This window comes from Nerophis ophidion, linkage group LG13 (genome assembly GCF_033978795.1).
Source record: "Nerophis ophidion isolate RoL-2023_Sa linkage group LG13, RoL_Noph_v1.0, whole genome shotgun sequence".
NCBI lineage: Eukaryota > Metazoa > Chordata > Actinopteri > Syngnathiformes > Syngnathidae > Nerophis > Nerophis ophidion.
The window spans coordinates 49,901,377-49,913,387 of NC_084623.1; the positions used below are offsets into that span (position 1 = coordinate 49,901,377).

A 12,011-nucleotide genomic window follows, 5' to 3' on the forward strand; every position below is an offset into this window, starting at 1 on the left:
CCCTTGCTCCTGATGGGTGCTGGTTGGCGCCTTGCATGGCAGCTCCCTCCATCAGTGTGTGAATGTGTGTGTGAATGGGTAAATGTGGAAGTAGTGTCAAAGCGCTTTGAGTACCTTGAAGGTTGAAAAGCGCTATACAAGTACAACCCATTTATTTATTGATTAAAAATGATTACAAATAAGAATCGTGATTAATTCGAAAATATATCTTTTTTTGACACCCTAGTAGTCATATGTCAACGGTACTCAAAGGTATCATGTGACGCACCGTAGCAAATGGACCGTAGTATGTTAGCGCAAAGTGGCGAAGGAACCCTTTAGTAATTATTTTTTATTGCTCTAGATCAGGGGTGTCAAACTCAAATACAGAGTGGGCCAAAATTTTAAACGTAACAAAGCCGCGGGCCAAGGTTGAACAAATTAACAATATAATATTAAATATTGAACAAACAAGGCTTATATAACTTTAGTGACATGCAAAATCCAGTTTCAAATAATAATAATAATAATTAAAAAAATATCAACGGCATATCAAATAAAATTTAAATAAAAATGTTATGCCTTCTTTTCTATTTGCAATCTTCTGAGGTAAATATCACATTTTTTCCACAGGCTAATAATACATTTGAAAATAAAATAACTAATGAATGAACCAAACATTCAAGCCTTGAAGTAGCAAGAGAAAATGCATGAATAAAATGTTAATTATTGGTCAGTTTGCTGGAAGTTTCCCGGAAGAGTTAGTGCTGCAAGGGTTTCTGGGTAGTTGTTCTGTCGCGGATGTTCACCCGAAATGCGTTTGTCATTCTTGTTTGGTGTGGGTTCACAGTGTGGCGCATATTTGTAACAGTGCTAAAGTTGTTTAAACGGCCACCCTCAGTGTGGCCTGTATGGCTGTTGACCAAGTATGTATATCTTTTTTCGACACCCTAGTAGTCATATGTCAACGGTACTCAATGGTACCATGTGATGCACCGTAGCAAATGGACCGTAGTATGTTAGCGCAAAGAGGCGAGGGAACCCTTTAGTAATTGTTTTTTATTGCTCTAGATCAGGTGTGTCAAACTCAAATACAGAGTGGGCCAAAATTTTAAACGTAACAAAGCCGCGGGTCAAGGTTGAACAAATTAACCTTTTAATATTAAATATTGAACAAGCAAGGCTTATATAACTTTAGTGACATGCAAAATCCAGTTTCAAATGATAATAATAATAATTAAAAAAACATCAACGGCATATCAAATAAAATTTAAATACAAATGTTATGCCTTTTTTTCTATTTGCAATCTTCTGAGGTAAATATCACATTTTTCCCACAGGCTAATAATAAATTTGAAAATAAAATAACAATAATGAATGAACCAAACATTCAAGTCTTGAAGTAGCAAGAGAAAATGCATGAATAAAATGTTTATTATTGCTCAGTGTGCTGGAAGTTTCCCGGAAGAGTTAGGGCTGCAAGGGTTTCCGGGTATTTGTTCTGTTGCGGATGTTCGGCCGAAATGCGTTTGTCATTCTTGTTTGGTGTGGGTTCACAGTGTGGCGCATATTTGCAACAGTGCTAAAGTTAATTATACGGTCACCCTCAGTGTGACCTGTATGGCTGTTGACCAAGTATGTATATCTTTTTTCGACACCCTAGTACTCATATGTCAACGGTACTCAATGGTACCATGTGATGCACCGTAGCAAATGGACCGTAGTATGTTAGCGCAGAGTGGCGAGGGAACCCTTTAGTAATTGTTTTTTATTGCTCTCGATCAGGGGTGTCAAACTCAAATACAGAGTGGGCCAAAATTTTAAACGTAACAAAGCCGCGGGCCAAGGTTAAACAAATTAACCTTTTAATATTTAGTATTGAACAAGCAAGGCTTATATAACTTTAGTGACATGCAAAATCCAGTTTCAAATGATAATAATAATAATTAAAAAAATATCAACGGCATATCAAATAAAATTTAAATACAAATGTTATGCCTTTTTTTCTATTTTCAATCTTCTGAGGTAAATATCACATTTTTCCCACAGGCTAATAATAAATTTGAAAATAAAATAACAATAATGAATGAACTAAACATTCAAGTCTTGAAGTAGCAAGAGAAAATGCATGAATACAATGTTTATTATTGCTCAGTGTGCTGGAAGTTTCCCGGAAGAGTTAGGGCTGCAAGGGTTTCCGGGTATTTGTTCTGTTGCGGATGTTCGCCCGAAATGCGTTTGTCATTCTTGTTTGGTGTGGGTTCACAGTGTGGCGCATATTTGCAACAGTGCTAAAGTTGTTTATACGGCCACCCTCAGTGTGACCTGTATGGCTGTTGACCAAGTATGTATATCTTTTTCGACACCCTAGTACTCATATGTCAACGGTACTCAATGGTACCATGTGATGCACCGTAGCAAATGGACCGTAGTATGTTAGCGCAAAGTGGCGAGGGAACCCTTTAGTAATTGTGTTTTATTGCTCTCGATCAGGGGTGTCAAACTCAAATACAGAGTGGGCCAAAATTTTAAACGTAACAAAGCCGCAGGCCAAGGTTGAACAAATTAACCTTTTAATATTAAATATTGAACAAGCAAGGCTTATATAACTTTAGTGACATGCAAAATCCAGTTTCAAATGATAATAACAATAATTAAAAAAAATCAACGGCATGTCTAATAAAATTTAAATACAAATGTTATGCCTTTTTTTCTATTTGCAATCTTCTGAGGTAAATATCATTTTTTTTTCCACAGGCTGATAATAAATTTGAAAATAAAATAACAATAATGAATGAACCAAACATTCAAGCCTTGAAGTAGCAAGAGAAAATGCATGAATAAAATGTTAATTATTGCTCAGTTTGCTGGAAGTTTCCCGGAAGAGTTAGTGCTGCAGGGGTTTCCGGGTATTTGTTCTGTCGCGGATGTTCACCCGAAATGCGTTTGTCATTCTTGTTTGGTGTGGGTTCACAGTGTGGCGCATATTTGTATCAGTGCTAAAGTTGTTTATACGGCCACCCTCAGTGTGACCTGTATGGCTGTTGACCAAGTATGCCTTGCATTCACTTGTGCGGGTGTGTGTGTGTGTAAAAGCCACAAATATTATGTGACACTCTGGTACTATGGAGGAAAAGCGGACGTGACGACAGGTTGTAGAGAACGCTAAAGGCAGTGCCTTAAATGCACGCCCCCAATATAGTTGTCCGGGTGGAAATCGGTAGAAATTCGGGAGAATGGTTGCCCCTGGAGATTTTCGGGAGGGACACTGAACTTCGGGAGTCTACCGGGAAAATTAGGAGGGTTGGCAAGTATGAGTATTAGCGGTGAATGCGGTGTTATACAGCGTCGGTGCCGCTGTATAACACCGGCGGGCCAGCTCTAATGCTACATTGATATTGCCTCAAGGGCCAGAATTTGGCCCGCGGGCCAGAATTTGACACCCATGCTCTAGATTACATTCCCAATACAATAAACATTACAGTAACAACATGGTGTATGATTGTGTGCACAAGGCTGAGTATGAAGACACCGTACCTCATTGGCTCCGTCGTATTGAACGTCGGCATCTGGAACTGTGCTGTTGGAGTTTCCGTGCATCACAGAGACGGACGTGGGAGGGTGAAGCACCCCGAGGACTGTAATGTCCTCAAACTTTAGGTTGTTTGGATCCCGGTAGCCGGCGTGAGTCACCTGCATGGTCAGTACTCCCTGCAAGGCGGAGGAGGCATACGCTTGATGTAAAAACCAACGTCTTTTATCCGTCCGTTTCCCAGTCGTCATCAGTGATAACCGATCAGACAAACGCTTGAAAAGAGTCGGATCGATCAATCCCGACCCGAATGTCTTTCGCCACAAAAGGCCCGTTTGAAATTTGAACTTGAAGCCAGATCAGACACAAATAAAGGGGGATGGATTTCTTTGAAAGGTGTGCAGAGGAGACTTACGGAGATAACAGTGAAATGGTAGTGGATGTAGGTGCCTTTTTGAACAGTCTCTGTGAGGGAAAAAAAAAAGAACAGATGTTAGGATTTGTCACAGCAATTTGACACAGACGGTGTACTGTCACACCGAGTGACTGACCTTCACTTGTTCATCTGTGTGAGCCGAATGTTTAAACAGTTATGGCTGTCGTTTATGAGCATTTGCAGTTGGTAAACATTACGTATGGAAAAAGCACTGCGCGTTTATCAATTTCAACAAAAGGAAAGCATTAAGATGGTATTAAAACAGTCATTGTCATCTGGTAAATGGCTTTTTGTGAGATTTGATTCCCATCTCGGGATGGGTTAAATGTGTTGACATATGGATAATGTCTTGTGTTTTAAGCGGATGCCTGCAAAAAATTAATTGCAGTGCAAAATGAAGTGATTAGTTTTAAAACCCGCTTTTCTGGTTTTGTGTATTTGGGTTACCCATAAGTACAGACAATTTGGAATTCAAACACAGGGCATTGGGGATATTTACACTATATTGCCAAATGTATTTGGTCACCCGCGTTGACTCACTAATGACCGTAAAGTGCCATCCCATTCCTAACCCATAGGGTTCAATATGATGTCGGATAGTGAAGTCACACACTGATATTGTTCAATAAGGCCTGGCTCTCAGTCTCCATTCTAATTCATCCCAACGGTGTTCCATCAGGTTCAAGTCAGGACTCTGTGCAGGCCAGTCAAGTTCATCCACACCTGACTCTCTCATCCACGTCTTTATGGACCTCACATATGAAAGTAAATGTAACGTCTGGTTCTTCCAGGGATGCGTCGGCAAGAACACAGCAAATGTAAGAAATAAAGTATTTATTTAACTAATAAAAGGAGCTAAGGAACAAAAATACTGGTGCTAAGCAGGAAGGCAAACAAATGGCGCTAGCATGAAAGCTAGGAATACTAACAGAAAAACTAAACTTGGCACGAAATGGGAAAACAAAACATCTCATGAGAGCTAGAATTAAACAAAGGCATAGCGTGTAAGCTAGCGAGAATATTCATACATCACAGTCATCACTTGTCGCACAAAGGCAAATTAGGGACCCAGAATGAAGAACGAAAAGGGGCAAGCTTAAATAAGGCAGTAATCAAAAATAGAAACAGGTGTGCGTCGAAAGCAAGGGCAGGTGAAAATAATATGTAACCATGGTGACAGACTAAACAGGAACTAAGGAGTCAGACGGAGAGTGATACAAAAATGGAAACAAACAACAATCTGGGAAGATCCGAGCAGCGGATCGCAACAGTAAAGTGCCATCCCATTCCTAACCCATAGGGTTCAATATGATGTCGGATAGTGAAGTCACACACTGATATTGGTCAATAAGGCCTGGCTCTCAGTCTCCATTCTAATTCATCCCAACGGTGTTCCATCGGGTTCAAGTCAGGACTCTGTGCAGGCCAGTCAAGTTCATCCACACCTGACTCTGTCATCCACGTCTTTATGGACCTCACATATTAACGTAAATGTAACGTCTGGTTCTTCCAGGGATGCGTCGGCAAGAACACAGCAAAGGTAAGAAATAAAGTATTTATTTAACTAATAAAAGGAGCTAAGGACCAAAAATACTGGTGCTAAGCAGGAAGGCAAGCAAATGGCGCTAGCATGAAAGCTAGGAATGCTAACAGAAAAATTAAACTTGGCACGAAAAGGGAAGACAAAACATTAGCATGAGAGCTAGAAATAAACAAAGGCATAGCGTGTAAACTGGCGAGAATATTCATACAGTGCAGTCATCACTTGTTGCACAAAGGCAAATTAGGAACCCAGAATGAAGAACCTAAAGGGGCAAGCTTAAATAAGGCAGTAATCAAAAATAAAAACAGGTGTGCGTCGAAAGCAAGGGCAGGTGAAATTAATATGTAACTATGGTGACGGACTAAACAGGAACTAAGGAGTCAGACGGAGAGTGATACAAAAATGGAAACAAACAACAATCTGGGAAGATCCGAGCAGCGGATCGCAACAGCAAAGTGCCATCCCATTCCTAACCCATACGGTTCAATATGATGTCGGATGGTGAAGTCACACACTGATATTGGTCAATAAGGCCTGGCTCTCAGTCTCCATTCTAATTCATCCCAACGGTGTTCTATCGGGTTCAAGTCAGGACTCTGTGCAGGTCAGTCAAGTTCATCCACACCATACTCTATCATCCATGTCTTTATGGACCTCACATATGAACGTAAATGTAATGTCTGGATGGCATAGCGATGCCGGGTTTGTTCTTCCAGGGATGCGTCGGCAAGAACACAGCAAAGGTAAAAAATAAAGTATTTATCTAACTAATAAAAGGAGCTAAGGAACAAAAATACTGGTGCTAAGCAGGAAGGCAAACAAATGGCGCTAGCATGGAAGCTAGGAATGCTAACAGAAAAACTAAACTTGGCACGAAAAGGGAAGACAAAACATTAGCATGAGAGCTACAATAAAACAAAGGCGTAGTGTGTAAGATAGCGAGAATATTCATACATCGCAGTCATTACTTGTTGCACGAAGGCAAATTAGGAACCCAGAATGAAGAACGAAAAGGGGCAAGCTTAAATAAGGTAGTAATCAAAAATAGAAACAGGTGTGCGTCGAAAGCAAGGGCAGGTGAAATTAATATGTAACCATGGTGACAGACTAAACAGGAACTAAGGAGTCAGACGGAGAGTGATACAAAAATGGAAACAAACAACAATCTGGGAAGATCCGAGCAGCGGATCGAAACAGTAAAGTGCCATCCCATTCCTAACCCATAGGGTTCAATATGATGTCGGATGGTGAAGTCACACACTGATATTGTTCAAGAAGGCCTGGCTCTCAGTCTCCATTCTAATTCATCCCAACGGTGTTCTATCGGGTTCAAGTCAGGACTCTGTGCAGGCCAGTCAAGTTCATCCACACCAGACTCTATCATCCAGGTCTTTATGGACCTCACATATGAACGTAAAGGGTTCAATATTATGTTGGTCCACCTTTTGCAGCTATTACAGCTACAGGTCTTCTGCAAAAGCTGTCCACGAGGTTGCGGGGTTTGTTTATAGGAATTGTTCACCATTCTTTCAAAAGCGCATTGGTGAGGTCACACACAGATGTTGGTCGAGACCTGGTGTTAAATATATTCTATCGGGTTCAGGTCAGGACTCTGTGCAGGCCAGTCAAGTTCATCCACACCAGACTCTGTCATCCGACTCTTGACCTTGTCATGTTGGAAGAGGAAGGGGCCCGCTCCAAACTGTTCCCACAAGGTTGGGAGCATGGAATTGTCCAAAATATTTTGGTAACCTGGAGCTTTCAAAATTCCTTTCACTGGAACTAAGGAGCCAAGCCCAGCTCATGAAAAACAACCCCACACCATAATTGTGATCATTTGGATGAGTGGCTAAATACTTTTGGCAATATACTGTAATTATAAAACAATTTTAAAGGGTAAACAATAGAGTTATATTGAAGCTATTATCATATATATATATATATATATATATATATATATATATGATTTATGAAACTAAAAAACTCCCAAAAATTGTGAATGAAAAGATATGATCAAAATATTATCAATCTCACTTAAATTTATAGTTTTTTAGCCAATTTGAGAGTTAATGAGTGACAGAGAGAAGGAGCCACTGACACTGATCCCTTACTCAATAACAACCATGTTAATCAAGCAGACTTTGCGAGAACCACAATTTTCAATCCTGTTGGGACGCCGACTGACGGGACGCTGACAACATTTTCGTTTAGATGAAGACTTAATCACAATCCTCGCAAAGGGTTAAACACGTTGCCGCAACTGGCATCTTTTTTCGCCATCTGGAGGACCAGCCTCTCGGTCCATGGCCACGTTTGTCTACCGCCAGGTGAGAGATGCATGAATTATACTCTAGAATAGACTTTTAGACTGCGATGAGGTGGCGACTTGTCCAGGGTGTATGCCACCTTCCGCCCGATTGTAGCTGAGATAGGCACCAGCACCCCCCGCAACCCCAAAGGGAATAAACGGTAGAAAATGGATGGATGGAATTGACTTTTAGAAAGTTTGAGACGAAGCAGAAGCAGCTGCCGGTTCAGTGTGCTGACAATGGCACATTACAATGCTTGTAATGTGCCATATATATATATATATATATATATATATATATATATATATATATATGGCATTGTAAATATATATATATATATATATATGTATGTATATATATACATATATATATATATATATATATATATATATATATATATATATATATACATATATATATATATATATATATATATTTACAATAGTCCGTCTGTGTATGCGCCTATAATAACAAAATTACTCATATTTGGTTAATTTTCTGGTAACAACATGTAAATGGAGAATTGTTAGCGGTTTCTGGATGTCTTTTAGAGGGTATGATGGGCCCAATAGAGGACCCTCAATCTGTTGACTCAATTGTTAGCAATTTATTTACGATTTTGAATTCATAAAAAGAGCACATGAACAGCACATCTATTTCAAATGGCAAGGTGCGGAACCTTTTTTTTTTGATTGATTTAAACTTTTATTAGTATATTGCACAGTACAGTACATATTCCGTACAATTGACCACTAAATGGTAACACCCGAATAAGTTTTCCAAGTTGTTTAAGTCGGGGTCCACGTTAATTAATTCATGGTAAACAATGATTTAGTGTAGCTGGCAAGGGGCTTAGGCTAAATATTTATTTCTTTAAGGGGTTGTCCGGCTTAGTGTTGATATAGCCTGAGAATTGGGCAAAAAGGGTTTTGGGGGCAAAATTTATGCGAAATGTTTACCAAGTCATTAGTATCATAGTTTATCTAGATCACAAGGATGTACAAGTAAAATCGCAAAATGACCTTTTTACGTAATACAGTGTTTTAGATTAAATACCTCGGGAATCTCCGTCATCCCAGAACAGCTCCCCTGCAGCCTGGCCGTTGTCATCAAGAGCAATGATCAAACCCATCGGTTTTCGCCGACTAAAAGATAGAAATAAATAGAAAAACCTTTCACATAAATTACATTGTAGGGGGAATATGTACTAGGACTTCTGGACATCTATAGCCGCTAGAAAAGGGAATCTGAGTATGCCCCACTTTGCCTTCCCCTGGAAGAAGAAATGCCATGATAATATGAACCATTAAGATTCAGAGAAAAACTGAAGTTCTCTCCAAACCCCTTGATGGATTTAGAATGGATTCAAAGGCATTACCCCCTATGTCTGCACATTGTTATGCAATGTGTTGTATATGTTTGGTGCATGAATTATTATACCCGAAGATCCCTTTCCATTCCATTTCCCTTTAGCTCATGCAAAATTTTCTAAGCCTGCCAACAGGCTGATTATTGTAATCCAGGTCTCATTCTCCCACCAGTGGAGTCCAGCTCCTCCTGAGAGACCTGTAGGCATTCCCAAACTGGAGCTGAAAAAACATGTTTGGGCTACTTATTGGTCTCCAGATAGTAGAGAAGTCATCTCTCTCCTCAACATCTACGCTTGAACCGCACAGTTAGGGTGTATTTAAACTGCGCAGAAAAGGATGTACAGACCTGAATCGGAAAAGCTGCAGGAGTCTTCCAACGCCTCCGGAACATCTGGTAATCAAAATCTATCAGTACGTCCATAAAGCTGCGCCTCTATATGTCAGTGGTCATCCCTACAGTGACCTATGCCTGTGAGACGTGGATGAAGTCATCAAGCATTACTAACAAGCCGGATGTCTTCCACCGACGGTGCCTCAGAAACATCTTGAGGATCTCATGGAAAGACCACATCACCAATGAAGAGGTGATGAGAAGGGAAGGAGTAGCACCATTGTCCGACATAGTCTCTGACAGGAGAAGGAGAATGCGGGACACGTACTCCGACTGCCAAGGGAGAGACCGGCAAGTGTGGCAATGGACTGGGTGCCAGAAGGGGGAAAGAGGAAGAGAGGACGGCCAAAGAAGACGTGGCGACAAACAGCCAAGGAAGACCTGAGAGAGATGGCAGTCAGCTGGTATGGAGCAAGAAGGATCGCCAGTGACCGGAACAAATGGAGGGGACTTGTCGCCCAATGTTCCAACAACAACGGGAGGAACTAAGCCTAAGTTAGTAAGTAAACTACCATTTGTGCTTTTATTTAATTGGTGAGCGAGATGTACTGCAGTAGTTGTACGACTGCTATGTTGCCAGCCCCACCTAGTGCCAAAGGTGGTGGTGAAGTGTGCCAAATCTAATTGTAGTTCAGAGCTCTCGCACTGGCAAAATGTGCTTTGATGTCTCAAGCGTGCCGAGTCACGATTTAAATGTCAACTTGATTGGGTAAACTTTAATGAACGTTCCAGTTTCCTAAAAAGTTAAAAGGGCTGGTTCACCGCTTTTCACACTCAAGCCCTGGAGACCGCCCCAACTGCAACCAGGACTACTGAATGGCAGAAGCGATGGAGCAGGCTGGCAGTCAGATGACTCAATGGGGGGAGAGAGGCATCAACCCCGATGATTGCCCCGCTACCGGCCAGGATCGACCTTGGACCTCTTGAAAAACCCTGAATTGCCTGCACCTCGGATAGGTGTGGTACAAGGCATCCATGAAGTGGTGGAAGCTGGCAACATCAGACTCATGTACATTTAAAGAGCTCCAAACCATGGGACACTTAATGAGTTGCAGCCAGGCCCCACAGTGTACTTGGAATGATCTGGCCGAACCAAGCCTGCGTCAACCAACAGAAGTGACTTGATATGAAGACTGCCAGACACGATGAAGAAGGCCCCTTCACCGGAAGTAAAAATCTCCAATCAAGGGTACTCTCCAAAAGAACAAGTGCCTTTAGAATATCTGGCAAAACCTAGTGGACTGCTGTACAATCCTTAGGGGGATATGGAAGAGGCTTTTCCAAAAGCCTACAACCGATGACCTGTCTACAAGGTTAGGACTTCAATACCCGATGCTGACATCCTAAGTCAAGGTCAGAATTTCTCCTTTCTTGCCGTAAACAAATGCAGAAACTTGGAGCCTGATCCAAAGTCCTTGACTTTTGCCACCTTCAACTCCCACACGCGTTGAGGTTTTGTGTGTACCTGTATGCGGTGGTGACATCAGGAGTCTGCGTGGGAAGAACGGCACCGCCTCTGATGTGTAGACCGAGCTTGTCGCCTGGCAAATGCAGCTGAATGTGTTTTCTGCGGTCTTGCAGTGCTTTCCTCTGGTTGGTAAGACAACATGTAAGGGCAAAACAGAAATGGTTTATACTTTATGTGCTACATGTACGTATGTAGACAATTGTCTTTTGTAACCACTTATAATCTTGACAGTACTTGGTGCTGTTTCACACAACATGCTGTGTATTTGAGGTTCAAACCAATCCTCGCATTTGTTTTTCCAATTAAAAAACGAACAACCTGCAGAGTTTGAACCACTCTTTCATTGTTGCCAATTTATGTTCTCCAGAAGATTTAACTGTTTCGACAACCCAAAAAAAACCAAATGATTCAAAGGTTCTTCTCTCAGTCTCGTCCAGTTTGCTTTCCTAGGCTATGTCCTGTTTTCCTCTCATGTTGTGTTGTAATTGTGTTGTTCTCAGTGGTCCCATCAAGGTGTGTGTCTTTTTATACCATATAGTTTGTGTGTTTGATGTGACGTTAATGCCAAAACAATGGGACATTTTAAATCCTTCTCCCGTTGACTGCCCTAAGGAGCTTTCCTGTGTCCTTGTCCTTGCCCTCCTTTTGATCTTATTGTTTTGTAATGGGCTTCACGGTGGCAGAGGGGTTAGTGCATCTTCCTCACAATACGAAGGTCCTGAGTAGTCTGGGGTTCAATCCCGGGCTCAGGATCTTTCTGTGTGGAGTTTGCATGTCCTCCCTGTGACTGCTTGGGTTCCCTGCGGGTACTCCGGCTTCCTCCCACCTCTAAAGACATGCACCTGGGGATAGGTTAATTGGCAATACTAGTGTGTGAATGTGAGTGTGAATGTTGTCTGTCTATCCGTGTTGGCCCTGCGATGAGGTGGCAACTTGTCCAGGGTGTACGCCGCCTTCCGCCTGATTGTAGCTGAGATAGGCAC

At 41.5% G+C, this 12,011-nt stretch overlaps 1 protein-coding gene across 1 annotated transcript in view; it reads right to left on the reverse strand.

The window, feature by feature from the left end:
- The window catches only part of si (sucrase-isomaltase), a 275,632-nt gene that overhangs the window by 95,753 nt on the left and 167,868 nt on the right, over positions 1 to 12,011 (reverse strand). The window contains exons 22-25 of the mRNA XM_061919155.1: positions 11,026 to 11,150; positions 8,856 to 8,944; positions 3,927 to 3,976; positions 3,517 to 3,690 (exon numbers count right to left, since the gene is read on the reverse strand). Of these exons, the coding sequence (XP_061775139.1) occupies positions 3,517 to 3,690; positions 3,927 to 3,976; positions 8,856 to 8,944; positions 11,026 to 11,150 (438 nt within the window). The remainder of the gene's footprint in view (positions 1 to 3,516; positions 3,691 to 3,926; positions 3,977 to 8,855; positions 8,945 to 11,025; positions 11,151 to 12,011) is intronic.